The sequence below is a fragment of the Maylandia zebra genome, linkage group LG23 (genome assembly GCF_041146795.1).
Source record: "Maylandia zebra isolate NMK-2024a linkage group LG23, Mzebra_GT3a, whole genome shotgun sequence".
Taxonomy (NCBI): Eukaryota; Metazoa; Chordata; class Actinopteri; order Cichliformes; family Cichlidae; genus Maylandia; species Maylandia zebra.
Window position 1 is genome coordinate 1,795,085 of NC_135188.1, and position 15,547 is coordinate 1,810,631.

Here is a 15,547-nt window from a genome sequence, read left to right on the forward strand (position 1 = left end):
ATGGAGTAAACAAAAACATCTTTAAAGTTAAAGGGACAGTTCTCAGTAAAACCCTATTTACATATTTTGCTCCCAGCCTCTAGTGCTGTTTACCCATGCACATTGTTTTGGTGCGAGTCGCCCGGTTCTGGAGATGCCTGCCTCTCTTGAACATAATGAATCTCGATGGAACTCGCCTTGCGGTGCTCAGAGTGCCAGAAATGCATCTGAAAAATGTAGCAGCAGTGTCGCTCCAGAAATCATGGCTGATGACTCAAAAAAACACAAAACAAACCATCATATGAGCAGTTTATTGTAGAAACAGTTTCCACTCGGATACACCCGCCAACCGTATCGCTGTGCAGACAGCTTGAGATGGAGAGCCTTGGGATTGACAGGATGTAAACACTGATGATTCACCCATCAGCTGAGCTGTAATATCAGTCAGCTGAGTGCTTTCTGTGCTTGATGGATGGAGTTGAGTGGAAACACAGTAGTTCCTACATAAACGTCTCACAACAAAGTTTGCAGACTGTTAGCTGTCAATTAAGCGGCGCCCTCGGGAGCTCGGCAGTGAAGGTAAAACTGCAGAACCACTAGGAGCCACTCGAGGCTGGCTCCAAAAGGGCGTCGACCCCCCCACCAACTCTGATCCTAAACGTTACAGCAGAGAGAGCCTGGTACAAAATACAGTTTGGCCTCTATCAGTAGTTTTGGCTCTGCTGCTGCGGGTAAGTCGAAATTTTAGGGTTTTTTTAGTTTCATAGTATTTTACAGCTCATTTAAATGGATAATTGAGTTGGTCAAAGTTAAGCATCTGCTAGACTTCATCCAATAATTTGAATCATTAAACTGTGTTTGCACTGTTGGACCACTTTTAATGGACCATCTGACCAACATTATTACTCTGTGTGGCATAAACTATCCAAGACATTAGGGCTTCAGTGTTGGTGAGTGAAATTCAGTTTTTATTCTCACTAACACAACTTCTGCTTTAGAAAATAAACGTGGGGTGACTAAAACACTGTATCCTCACACCACAGCAAAAGCAAGATTTGAATACCCCAAGAATTATGTGAACTGCTGTGAGCAACCACTTGGTGACGGTGGGAAGTAAAAACCCAACAGGAAGAAACATCCAGCAGAACCAGGCTTGAGGAGAGGCGTCCATCTGCTGCAACCACAAGGGGATGAGTGGAAGGAAAGGGCGAAAGGCACAATGTGGTTTAGAGAGACCGTTTAGTGAACACTGAAGATATCTGATAACAAGGGTCACCTGATCAAGCCCAAAACTAAAATGCTTTGAGTTAAAAGTGGAGAGAGTCCGCCTTCTGAATCCAAGCTGGCAGCTGGTTGCACAGGAGTGAGGCCTGAAAGCTGGAGGTCTGCCTCCCATTCTGACAACCACAAGGAAGCCAGCAGTCTGACTGCAAAGCGCTCTGCTGGGCTGATGTGGTAAAGTGTAAGATAGAAAGGACTGCTGCATTACTCATTTTAACTGTCCTTCAGATATTTTCATTTCAAATATCATAAAGTCACCAAAACTGAAAGTGAAGGATAATTTACTCATTTGTTAGTGTGTGACTCCAGAGGCCTGTGAAAGGAGCAGCAGAGGCAGCACGTGGAGTAAATGTGCAAAAACAAATCTGTAACTTGGTCTAAGCTTCGATGTTAGAAAAAGAAACACATTTTAATAAGACCTTTTGCCAAAATGTTTCTGTAGAATGAGCCCTTTGAGGTTTTTGTTGCTTGAAGCCTGACAGCAAAGTGCCATGTAGCTGCCGTCTCTGTTTCTGATGTCTGAAAAACTGGGAAACTCACACCAAATGATGTCGATGCACGTGTGAGGCTACAGGCCAGGATGAAAATATGTAAATGTGATTTTGAGGTGTGCGGCCCCTTTAAATGATTAATTTCTGTTGCTGCCTGAGAGGTAAAAGTGTCTCCGGGGGGAAGGAGGTGTGAGGGAATTTAAGTTTGCTTATTTTCTCATTTGCAGTGTGGGAGTCTCGCTTAAACACTTTCTGAAAATGAAAATTTCCAAATGACAGTCACGACGTGATTATCAGCGGATGTGAACGAGGGCTCTGATACATTTTGGTGAGGCTTCCATTGGGGCATAATTATCATTTTTACATAATGAAGTGACTACAAAGGAGCCGGCCTGCATCCTAAGAAGGGAGCCGAAACGACGAGGCATACAGAGGAACCATTACTCTTTCCGCTCGTGTTCGAGCCCAGATTACCGAGTTGTGATTTGCGCTATAGACTCGCACCCGAACTAAACGCAGCTGAGCTGAGATGCTGTGGCGTCGCACTTCTCTCTGCGATCAAAAATGACAAAAGGGATGATTTCCCTGCTCGGCTGCGTACAAACGCGAGGAAGGACGAACCGAGCAGCATTTCCACGGTCCATCCCTGCAAGGATACAGGCAGTTAGTTTTGGCACAAGACTGCGAAAACCTGGCCGCATGTCAATGCGGGCACAAACACCCTAATGTTTGAGTTGTGGGTGGTGCAACAAAACAAACCAAAGGGCATTGTGTTCAAACAACAGGCAACGCTCTGCCCTCGTACAACAACACGGCCGTATTTTTAGATTTTCTTTTATCATCCATGCCAGAATAAAATGCCTTTCAGGCCTAATGAGTGAGAAAGGGACTGGGCCTGGAGTCAAAGGATTAGTGGCACTGAAGAAAAAACTGCAAAATGAATCAACGGCCTATTTCTACGATGATAGCATTTATTGTGTCATTTTAAAGAAAACCAGCGGAGGAAACGTGTGTTTGCTGCAGGTTTGTTGTCCCCGCAGCAGAGCTTACGGACGGCAGATAAGATAGTTTGTCGTGTTTTGATTTGGACACAACATTATCTGTGGGGCTTTTTCGTCTCAAGGCCAACATCCCACTGTAACAACTGCTTCCACGCTTTCTTAATCTTATTACAGTGCGCGCACGCTCGTAAAAGAGGAGCCTCTTTTACGCGAGGCCTTTGCTGACCTTTTGAGCACTTGCAATTTTTTTCTCGCCACCAATCTCATGTAGGTTAGCTGGCAGAGCAGAGCCGAGCGAGTGCTGCTTATTATGTATTACTTTGCTTTTGTAGTCCCTCCACATCGTTACTCATCCAGTATGCTTAAAGGTGCTCTCCCCTCTGGCAAGCACAACTATGACAGTCAGCTTGGAAGTTAGAAGTCTTTCAAAACTCGCCTTTTTTCCCTCCCTCTCCCCGTGTCTGCCGCCTCTTTTCTTTGCCTCTCTTGGTGTCCCCACGTCTATCTCTTCCTTTCTCGCTCTAGTCCTCAGAGAGCACCTGACTGACGTGTTGTTCAAGGATGAAAAGCACAGTGGAGGGGAATCCAAAAGCAAACAACACAAAAATATACATGAGAGGACGGGAAAGACACTGTTAAACACGCACACACACACACGAGCATGCGCACACAGAAGTCTAAGAGGAACCCCTTAGGATTATCACCAGCGCGACACTGGACACTTCAGGGAAGACAGCATCTGCTCACTTCCATATTTAATACTGCAAAAAAAGAAGAACATTGTGTTCTCGAGAAACTTTTCATTTTCACTTTGTGTGAATGCAGAACCAAATACAGTCATGCGAACAGGTTTAATCCTCCCCAGACTTCACGTTTCCGCTGTCCAGGTGGCTATAGAAAGTTCCCAAGTGCCCCGAGGCATTCACACTGTGACTAAAAGCCATTTTGCACAGGAAATTTTGACAGACATGGGGGCCTTTGACTTTCAAAGAACTGCTTTTACATCCATCTTTTCCACCAAGTTATGTAAGGTTTCCTTGGTGCTCTCTCCCTCTCTGTGAGTGTGTGTGTGTATAAAAAATAATCATCCAGGACACTGGTGTATGTGCAGGGGCAGTAAAGTTTAGCAAACACACATGCAGGAGGCTGAAGTATCCGTGCGCACACGCTCTGCTGCTTCTCGATGGGCAGTCGGACTGCTGCAGGACTCAAAACAAGCGAGGGAGCGCTGCAGGAGGCAGTAGACAAGGTTACAAGGAGACCATATGCTCTGACTGCCTGTACGATGGTGACAAAAAGGCCTCCTGTTTAAAAAAGGACAACGTTCCCTTTTTGTTTTTGTCCTTCAATCACTCAAACACATATTCAGCGGATTAATATAATGGGGAGAATAAAGGCAACCGCGCTCGAGAGGCTGTCCAGCGAGCCTGAAATGGACAGCAACTGTGACAGCTGCTTATTCTGCATTGACTTTAAAATGAGCGATGATTGTGTGTTTGGCTGCCATGTTATTTATGGACCTCACAAAGTGGGTGGTTGATTGGAGGAAAGCTGAGACCTTGAAGAGGCCTGAATTCAAGGTCTTTAACCCTTTAAGACCTACCATAGAACCAAGTCCGCCAGAGCTTATATTATATTTTTACATGCTGTGGAGCCATTTTTGGGAGCATTTCAAGTTGCTATACATCAATACAACCATTATAGCCCAGATTTTAATAATATGTATTCATTAAGTGCATAGTAATTACATAAATTGCAAAAAAGTGCAATAAACTACAAAAAAATTGAAAATCGTTTTTGATTTTTTAACATATATTTGTAGTTAGAGAAATTTAAGAGTCTTATCCCTCAAAACTGTAAATACAAAAAAGTTGCACAAAATAGTTTCCCACCACAGGAAATTTATTTTGAGTGTCTTCATAGTTTTATTTTTGAAATACACCAATTTTTATACACTGCAGGAAAAATGAAAATAAATATTATACTGCAAATTTGCAAAAAAGCAGCATATGCATCAAAATAAACTATTTCCAGCAGTGCAATATGAGTCCTAAGAATCCCAGAAACGACACAGAAAGTCATAAAGTCAAAGATAACTTTTAAAAAGAGCAGTATAGGCCCTGAGGCCCTGATCGCAAAAAAGACTACATTTCCGCGAAAATGACGTCACTTCCGGTTTCGGGCAGGTAATGGCGGAAATGCAAAAGTTCGCGCTGACCTCTATTCCAACGTAGGAAGTGTTTTGAACAGCTGATCGGAGCGGCAAAGCGTGTTTCTGGAATATTATGTTTTTGTTCCTGCAAGCGCTTTTTATGCAGTTTTTGCAAAGCTTTATGTGGAAGGAAACCGTGACCTAGGACAAGCTGATGGCATAAGATGTAAGTACAACTCCTCCGGTTTCATATGCAAAAAATTTTTTTGCGCTAGCTTACGTGGTTGCAGTGCTACTGGGATTTAAAAATAGTTACGCATAACAGAGCGTTCCCGCTCCGATCGGCTCTAAAGGGTTAACACACACAGAAACCCACTCAGAGAGTTTATTGGAATGAATGTGCAATAGTAAACTGCTCTGCACTTCATCACTGTCTAGTGCAAACTTCATGTAACATGAAACCCCAGAAATGTCATGCTCGTTTTCATAGGTTTAAATCATCGCACAATAAACTGTGAAATATTATCTGCGGTCATCTGAGCGCGAGTGGTGCTGACGAATTCATTCGGTGAACCAGTCCCAGCACCTACCAGCCACATCACCTCCTCAACTGCTCGTTAATAAGTTAATAACATGGTGCGTTTAGACATGTAGACACGGTCAAGAATTTAGTGTTTTAAGCGACTGGTTGTTGGTGCCAGACTGAGTATTTCAGAAACTGTTGATCTGCTGGGATTTTCCTGCACAACCATCTGTAGAGTTCACAGAGTGCGATCTGAGAAAGAAAATTTCCAGTGAGCGGCAGTTCTCTGGGTGAAGATGCCTTGTTGATGTCAGAGGTCAAAAGAGACTGGCCAGACTGATTCGAGCTGATAGGATGGCTAAAAAAACACTTGTTACAGCCAAGTTATGCAGAGAAGCAGCTCTGAATGCAGCAGGAAACTGAGGCTACAGTTCGTACATGACAGAACAAGACGAGTCTCCGTTTCCACTGCAATCCTTGGATTTGGGTGGGAAAAATTTGGTGTAAACAACATGAAAGCATGGATCCATCCTGCCTTGTATCAGCGGTTCAGGCTGCCAGTGGTGGTGTAATAGTGTTGGGGATACTTTCTTGGCACACTTTGGGCCACTTGGTATCAAGCAGAAAAGTAGCAGAGTATTATTGTTGTCCAGCCCTTCGTGATCGCAGCGTACCCATCTTCTGATGGGCGCTTTCAGCAGGATAATGCGATAGTGAATTTCATGGCGCTCGAATGTCCTCCACAGCTACCAGATCTCAGTCGAACAGAGCAGGGATGTCAAAGTCATTTCACTCATCCAGGGACACATAAAGCCCACTCTAATCTCAAGTGGGCTGGACGAGTGAAACTCCACTTTCTGTCAGTGTAAAGATGGTCAACTACACATTCAATCACTGAGATGTGTTAATATAAGATAAAGAAGTGCAATTTCAACAGCACGTGTCAGTTTTTCTACATGAGAAATGTGTATAATTACAGAAAAAAGTGCTTTCATTTGCCCTGTCCTCACTGTATTAATAAAACATAAAGTTTTAAATGAACTGCTTTGGTGTAGTATGAACGGCTGTGGGAAAAGCTGTAAAACACATAAAAATACAGTTAAAGGTCCAAAAATGTATGCTCCCCTTCATATTTTCCAAAGCCACCCAGGGGGCCAGATTGGAGTCTTTTCTGGGACGATTGTGGCCCCCGGGCCTTTTGTGTGACACCCAATAGAGCAATATAGCACCTTTGGGATGTGGTGAATGCAGAGCCTACAACTCTGCAGCAACCTTTGCTTTGAAGAGTTAAGGCACCTCCGAAGGCAAAAGAGGGTCCAACGTACCTAAACTGGCTGGTGAGTGTTTGTCTCTGTGCTTCTGATCAATCTTTACAGCACTTTAAATTACTTGTTGTTCGCAAATAAAGCTGACTGATTAACCATTTGTGTCACAGTGAAATCCAGTGCAATAAAAATGCAATCTCCAGCTGTTAAGCGGAGCAGGACTCGGTTGCGTGCAGCAGGATGTCGTGAGCAGTAAGAAGCTGTAAGGTCAATAACGGCGGCTCTATCGCTCGCACGCTTTATTGTTTTGGTTTTTTTATCCCGGCTAATGGCCATCAGAGGCCGACAGCCGTCTGTCGACATGCAGGCAGGAATCTTCTTAGCCTGCAGATTACGCCGAGCCCGCGACTCTATTTTCACTCCCATCATGTACCTGTATAGTAAAATATGTCAGCGAATGAAGTCATGTTTCAGCAGGGCACTACCGGAGGAGTATATTGCAATGCTGACTAACAGAATGACAGATGCTTTGAGTGTTTCGCTGTTGAGTGACAGCAGACTTGTCAGGGCTTTTGTGTGGCTCTGCTGCCATCTTTTCATTTTGGCTGCTGCCAGTGAGGGAGGGACGCATCTATGCAGCCACAGCTGAGTGAAAAGGCACCTAGGAGGCATTTTTCTGAGCTTGTCAGACACAAGAAATCTAATCCAGACAGCCAAGAACTGGAATGTAAATGAGAAACCCGAAAATAGCAGCTGTCTCTGCGTAATTGGAACAAATGGAAGTTGGATGTGTGGTAGAAAATAAAAACAAGAAAACAACTGGGATGTAACGTGACACTGTTTGCTGACAGTTACAATAAGCTGGGGAGAGCCGAGCCACAGGCAGGCTGTTGTTTGTAGCCAGGCAGCTTATAGTTTCTGTCAAACCGCTGCTGATCTCAGATCTTGAAGGTCGCAATTATGTGCCCCCCCTACCCCCCCGCCTCCTACTATTCCTGCTTCATCCCTTTCTGCTGTTATCCTCCTCTTTTCCTTTAAACCCCCTCTGGTGTCCTAAGCAGCATTTAATTGTGAAGGGCTGAGCCGAGGAAGGAGTAATCAGATGAGAACGGAGGCAGGGGGAATCACGTGGGCACACATTCACTAAAGGGGGATTAATAACACTGGCGTCTTGATTGAACTTCGGCTGCTCTCCCTGGCAAATTGGAGGTGGGGCAAGGGGAGAAAAATAGTGACACGGAGAGAGGAGGGAAAGAGACGAGAGTTGTAAAGACGAGGACGATCGGAGGTTCTCAGATGAGAGCAGCAGGGAGAGGAGACACAGATGAGGAGAGAAGAGGGAAACAGAGAAAGGGAGTTAGAGCAGTGAGAGGGAGTGGGAGGAAGAAAGAGCGAGGAGAGGAGGCAGTGCAGCGCAGTGCGGGGGGGAGAGAGACAGGAAGGGAGAGAGAGAGAGATGTAGAGACAGGAAGCCTCCACTGCCACTGAGCCAGTGAGATGCAGGCAGGCAGAGAGAGACGACAGAGGGAGAGAGAGGCCCTCGGCATCTCCACGGCTGGCCCAGCGAGGGGGCGAGGGGCTCAAGAGCACTACAGCGGAGAGAAGAGTGGGAGGGGAAGCTGAAACTGAGGGAAAAGAAGAAGGGCGATACAATCAGAAGCAGGCTTCGCCAGGAAAAAGGGGAGTGGGGTGAGAGCCGAGGAGGGAAAAAGCAGATAAAAGTTTTGGAGACGGAGTAAGAGAGGGGAGAGGGAAGGGGGAGACGAGACTGAACATCAGAGCGGATAAAGCCCGTTAATGGCAAAGGTAGGAGGAGATTCGTGGAAGAAGAGGAGGAAGCTCTCGGTGTCTCAGGAGTCCTCCCGTTCCCCTTTTACTTCGTCTTCATTCTGCCAGGCTGCCGGACATCATCCATCACCATGTTCTCTGACAGCAGGGCTCCGGCGCCTGGGGAGCAGAAAGGCTTCAAGTCCCACACCCCTCACTTCATCCCGTGGCTGCGCAATAGCTTGAAGCCTCACCAGAGCAGCGACCTGGGGCTCAACGGACCGTACAAATCCAACTCAGAGACCCGAAACAACCTGACCCCGCTGGAGAGAGCCAAGGGGATCGGCTTTTTCTCCATCCAGGGGAAGGGCCGTGGAAAAAAGGCTGAACTTCGGTGCAATGGGGTGGGGAAGGCGAGGATGCTGCCAGTTGCGCTGAGGGGGCACCACATCCTGCCAGGGAGCCTGGGGAAGCAGAGGGAGGACAGTCCTGCCAGGTGGAACCGGACTAAAGAGCTTGGCACAGACCGCAACGCACAGACCAGCCCAGGGGAGGGGCCGCAGGGACCAGCCAACAGCTCCTCCGCTGCTCAGGGCAACCACACCTTTGTTAGGAAGCACAGCAGCCACCTGAGCCCCCATCAGTCGCAGAGTGACAGCAGTAGCAACTCAGTGAAGAAATACGGGCCACTGCTTGGACCTCCTGCTGCTCCTGTTGCTGCGCTGCTCTCTGAGGAGCCAAACTTTAACGTGCCTGTTGTTATGTGTATGGAGGGCAAAGAGGGGAAGGTGTGGGACTGCGCCAGCCACACCACCCACCGTCAGAGAGACCACCGTTCATCCAGCTGGCTGAACTATGACACTCAGGGACTAATAGAGAGGCAGCATGGATTCAGCTCCAACTTCAGCTACACCAGTAAACACAGCAGGAGCTCCCAGAGCCAACGAGACCTGACAGCGCTGCGGGAGCCACCTGTGGAGGATCTAAACGGAGTTATCTTCTCCACCGAGGTTCCTCACGGGGGGCTCAGCAGTACGACAACTCTACAAGGCCCCGAGAAACCCAGACCGAGCTCAGAGCGCACCGCTTTCCTGGCTCAGAACCAGACGTGGGTCCAGCACAGACCAAAGAGCGAAGGGGAGTCACAGAGGAAAGAGGCCGGCTGCAGGAGGAAGGTGGTGCGAAACCAAATTAAACGGGTGGTGGTCAACCTGGAGCAGGTTCTCAAAGCCCTGAGGGATGTTCATCAGGAAATGAAAGAGGTAACATGACATATTTTTCTCGACTATGACTAAAAAAATGAGATGAAAGCTTTTTCAGTGTCAGATTCAGCCACGTCACCCTCTCAATCATCACATTTCACTCGAGCGACTGAGAAGTGAGAAATCCAAACAAAACAGGACAGAAAAGTTACTGTGTCCTTTCACATTCATTTTCTGAAAGTGTTCATGCTCGAGGGCCTGTGCACTGACGAATAACAAGCCGGTCTCCAAATGCACGTCCTCAGCAAGAATTTGCCATGCATTAAACAGTCAGCAGCACAGCTTGCATGAATGCAGCACCAAAATTTCCCAAATTTCCTCTGTCGTCTGTCTGCACGCTTCAGCTCGAGTCGTGTGCACATTTTCATAAAGGTGAATGAGACACTAGTCATGCCCCATTTGCCTGATGCGTTCAGAGGTTGTTGAGATGAAGGATCTCTCCCTCCACTCGCTCTTCTTATGGACAGATGTGCTCCAGGCACAGCTGGATTGCGTCCGATGCTTTTTATAATCCATTTATGTCTGAGTTTCTCTGCCTCACACAGTAAAAGTGACACATAAATCTTGCCTCTTGCCATTTGATCTGCCTCTGTGGGGTCACAGCTAAACCCGAGGTAGTAACCTCATCATCCTGGCTGTGAGCTTTATTAATAAAACCCCAACGACTGCACACACAAAGAAGGGAAAGAGGGGGGCGAGTAAGCAGACACTGAAATAGAAAAGTCCCAAATTTTCACAACAGAGACAACAGATGAAAAGGGAGATAAGGTACCAGAGAAGACTGGTCGCATATTTATTCCAAAGCCGTGTTTTTTATTCCGCTGCATGAGCAGCAAACCTCAGCTTTGTTTAATATTCATCACGGCTACGAAAAGAAATTAGTGGAGGCCTTTGTCTGAAGCTAAACAAATATTACACTAAAGATCTCTCTCACACACTGGAGGAGGAAAAGACATCACAAAAGTGGGCTTGCACTTGAATATGATAGCGATCCTCTGCTGAGGCGCTTTGATAGATCAAAAAACTGAACTATGACTCAGAACTTCAAGAGAAACAACAACAGAATTGAACTTAAAGAGCTAAACGCAACTTAAATACCGGCGCTCCACAACAAACGTCTCTCGGTACTCATCAGGAGGACCTGCAGGGTCAACCCCCCCACACTGCTTCTAACAAACACCCTTGGGGGAAGCACATGAAAACCAGGGTCCTCTGCACTTTTATCTCATCTGATTTCTGACATTAACGAGCAGCACCTGCCCAGAGTCACTGGATGTGCATATACACGCTGTACTTCAAAGCAATATGAAATGCCTCGCTCAAACAGCTCCAGCATTAAAAAAAGACAGAGAGAGACAAATCAGGTCATCCACTGACATCAGCAAGGATATTGAACACGGCGAACAAAACAATCCAGCACGGACCGAGGATTTATCCGTGCACATTGAGCAGGTGGCGTGATGGGTCAAGCATTTTCCCCAGAGTAATTTCCTCCAATCTCTTCCATCTATGTATGGCTGTGTGTGTGGCTGTTTCTTCTAGTCTTGTTGTGTGGGTTGTGTGTGTGGATGCTCTGCACGCACTTGGATACGTGCGCGTGTGCCTCGTCTGATTTTTACTAAACTGGCAGGACAAATCTGATTTGTTTTACCAGACTGAGCTGCGCTGCTTTAACTTAGTTCTGTATGTTATGAAACATTTATTTGAGGTTTGCAGGAATTCATCTTTGTACAGCTCTGTTAAGCTCCTGCCAGTGTCTCAATTTTGGATGAGATCTGAGGTCTGTGGAAGATTTGACGCTGCGCTTGGGATCACTGGCCCCTCGTGTGATTCGATTTCAGCCAAGCTGTAGCTGTCGGACAGATGGCCTCACATTTACTCAAGAATACTTTGGTATACGGAGGAGTTCACAGTGGACTCAATGACTGCAAGGTGCCCAGATCTGCAAAACCAAAATCATCACCCTGCCACCACCGTGCTGACAGATGGTAGAGGGGTTGGTGCACCATGGTCAAACATCTCCACTTTGGTTTTGTCTGTCCAAAGAAATTTGTTCCCGGAGTTTTGTGGTAACATGCTAGCTGAGGCCTGCAGGCTCTGAGAAGTAGCTCTTGGGTTCTTTGCAGTTTCTCTGAGCATTGCACAGTCTGACCTCTGCTTCCGGAAAGATTGGAGCATTGTGTTCGACACATATAGAGGTGCTATATGTGCATATTTATAGAGGTGCTCAAACTTGCTGATGATAAAATAATGACGTGTATATGAGACGTACTGGCTGCTATTTACCTCTTAATTCCTGAGGAAGCAGAAACGGCGGCGTTAGCGTTTCACATCCTGGTGGATTAGGGGATCAAGCTGATAAGCATTTAAACACAGTTTCCCAGCTGAAATTCAGATCTTTGTGGAATTATGAATCTTTCCCCTTCTTCCCTTCGCTTCAGCGCTGCTGTCCAGGCAAAGAATATTTCCTCTTGTCAGCTAACTGAGGAAATGATCAAATTTAAGCCAATAGTTGTTAAGTGTGATTTGTTAAAATATCTATCATACATAATGCCAAATATTAACTGTTTCCAGCTGCACTCAAATTTGTGCTGCTATCGAGAGATTTGCTTTAGGAGTTTGACTCTCGGTGGTCAATTATGCAGAATTTATGGAGAAGAAAAAGCAGCAATTTGGAGATGCAAGTGTTATTTTTCTAGTGTGTTATTATCTCTATAATAAATTATGTATTGCAGCACTTTTATAAAACGAGTGACTCACAAGAGACAGGTTAAACAGAGGATGGTGCTACACTGATAGCGTTAAAGTGAAAATGCAGCTCGTGGTGTCTTTGATTAAACCCTCTCTGCCCGGTAACAGAGGCTTTCTGACAAAGCTCAAAAACTCTTTGAGTTTAGTCTAAGATTACTCTGATGACATCACCATGACATCATCTGTTTTCACAGGCTGTTACTCACTGCCAGAGGTGAACCGATCTGTATAAGGAAACAATGGAGAGCTCTGTTCTCAATCTATCGCCTCTCTTTTCATTCAGCACACAGAGCTGGACCAGCAGCCAAGCAGAGTGGCAACTCCCAAAAAGCTCAGTGTTTTACTCTGTGTGTGCAACCTTTGATCAGTCTGCTAATATGTGTTTCTCTAAAGGGGAACCTCGCCATCAGGTCCTGCATCCTCTTTCTTGGAGCAGTGGCACCAAAACCCAAAGCAAACAAAAACTATAGAAGACATTTTTCAATCACAGAAACTGGAGGAAGACTTCACTTACTGACTCTATCTTTATCTGTCAATCATGTATTTTCTAGGTGGTGCAGCAGATTGACCATCTAACATCAACCATTGATCTGAATGAGGAGGAGGAGGAGGAGGAGGGAACTGGAAGAGAAAGCACCAAACCTCCCAGCGACAGCAGCTACAGTTCAGGCTCGAGCTCCAGTGAAACAACTGTGGGCTTCACACATCAGAGGCTGTCAGAGCCTGCAAACCAGCCAGAAACTGGGTATTTATCTGGCACCCTGAGGGGAGAGCATCATAGCAGGAGCCAGTCTCCACCCAATGTGCAGCTGCGCCCGCTAACCTCTGGACTTTTATCGGAGAGGAGTTGGACTCTTCACCTCACCGGTAGTGTTGGGGCCTCACCCAAACATGGTGGGAAGCTGCCATACCCCAGTAACCTCACGACCCACGACCACACTCGCTCCCCCCAAAGAAGCCTCCCTGCTCGGCCTCCAACTCCTGGTCTTTCCCCTCTAACGGTAAACTTCCATCTCCCCAGTAGCTCTGGTTCTCAGCCTCACTCCCCTGGGGCTACCTCCTCCATCAGGATCAGCCCCATCTCACCTCCCTCTCCCCTGTCTTCAAAGGCTAACCCACCCCCTGCTCTTAGCCCGTCTGTCATCATCCAGACCAAAGTGGGGTCTTATCAGACCACACAAAGCGATCTCCCATCTGCTGGGCCGCTCTCTCCATCGTCCAACCTGCTGCCGTCTGCCAGCTGCCCACCCACCGACTCAGAGACTGAAACCGGGTTCGCCGCTAACACGGAGAGGCGAGCATCCTCAGCGGGACCGTCACACGTATGCGCTGCGGCACAAGGCCACAGAGGTCGCAAGCCTCCACCTTACCCACATCACAGACTCTCTGAAAACACAAAGAAAGTGAAGGAGCCCCGCAAAGCTCCTCCGTACCCTGAGAAAAGAAGGCTGCTCTCGACCACAGTGTGAGACAATGCAGCAGGAGAGGGGGGCTGATCGAATGGAGCCATATTCACAGCACCAGCCACAAGTCTGCAAGAGTGGAGAGTGATTTAAGGCTTGCCAAGCTGAGCTGAGACCAAGTTTCCAAGGTGACAAGGCGCAGACGCAACTTGGGGTGAGTATGTCAGGAGGAACAGCTTGCTTCTGCTAATGTCCTCTTACTCTCTCCTTCTATACAAACCTCTCGGGTTCACACACTGAACATACAGAGGGCATCGTAACATCTGTCTGGTTAACTGCTCTGGTAACAAGAGCCTCTATACAGATGTTCACTTTGCCCTGCAGATCTCAGACTCCCACCAACTGCACAGTTAAAGGGCAAGGGACTGAAAAGGCCTAATTAGAGAGAAATTGCAATTATTGCAAAATGACAAGGCAAAGCAAGAAGTGATTACCTTAGTGCACTTCAGCCCATGCAGCCAAAGAGGTCCACTCACATGTATCAGCATCGTCTGAGGTGGATAATTGCTGTCTCACTGCAGCTCAGGCTACCTTGGCTTGCAGTGTTAAAGAGCACATGCGGGGGAAGTGAGGTCAGAGATCTGTGACAGAGCTAGAGACAAGAAAACGTGTCATAATATGAAAAACTTTGCAAGAAAGTGCCCGAGCCCAGTGTCCCTGCTCCGACTGGGTCACCAGCCTAGCACTGGGGTGCGCGTCAGGGGAGACAGGGGGCAGCTGGCCATTCGTTGTACCCTTCACCGGGCCCCTGGTGATACAAAAATCCCATCTCCTTTGCTGCCTCTGGCTTGACCGACCCAGCCACAATCTCCATCTGTTCCCCTCCAAATGTCAGGAGATGCAGAGAGAGAGAAATAGGGGGCAGGTGCGAGAGAGCAAAGAGAGAAAAGCAGACACGGGAATGCCAGCCGGATTAACTACATAAACACAGCACAGCAAATCGATGGCTCATTCATTTAGGTCAGCTTATGTTGTCCTCTCTGAAATGTTGCTTTGGGTTATTTCAGCTGGCTCTTTATTTTTCTCAAAGAATAAAGCTGAGGTTATTTTATATTCTCTCTCATGACCAACAGGCCCGATAAAAAGAGCCTGTTTCTCAATAGAGAGACCTAATGGTTACTGCCTGTGGCACTCAGAGGTTACATCTTCAACAGACGTCTAGTTTCAGTCTTTGTACAAAGACTCAGCTATTTACCCCAAATAGGTAAACACTGTAGAGCATTATATATATATATATATATATATATATATATATATATACATATATATATTAGGGGTGCAACGATATTCGTATCGATATTGAACCGTTCGATACAGTGCTTTCGGTTCGGTACGCATATGTATCGAACAATACAACATTTGTAATTTATTTTATCAATTTTCCTTCTGACGATGCTGTCTGTGTTGAGCGCTCAGTGAATCTGTGTTGACTACTCCGCCTAGGCTGCACTGTCGAGCGCAGATCCACTGAGCGCTCCACACAGACAGCATTGTCAGAAGGAAGAGTGCAGGGCAAGCTAGCGAGACAGAAGTTAAGCTCTCCTTGCAACATGGACCTCCCCCACCCTCATTCAGATCTGGCGTTTGGAATTATTTTGGTTTTCATGTGACG

The 15,547-nt window shown here is 46.7% G+C and overlaps 1 protein-coding gene across 1 annotated transcript; it reads left to right on the forward strand.

Annotated features, from left to right (window-relative positions):
* The first annotated feature begins 7,699 nt into the window (after positions 1-7,699).
* LOC101466866 (uncharacterized) lies at positions 7,700-14,084 on the forward strand. The gene is made up of 2 exons (XM_014411474.2): positions 7,700-9,721; positions 13,024-14,084. Exons 1-2 carry the CDS (start codon positions 8,612-8,614, stop codon positions 13,939-13,941), a joined length of 2,028 nt encoding a protein of 675 aa, XP_014266960.1. The 5' UTR covers positions 7,700-8,611; the 3' UTR covers positions 13,942-14,084.
* The last annotated feature ends 1,463 nt before the right edge of the window (positions 14,085-15,547 follow it).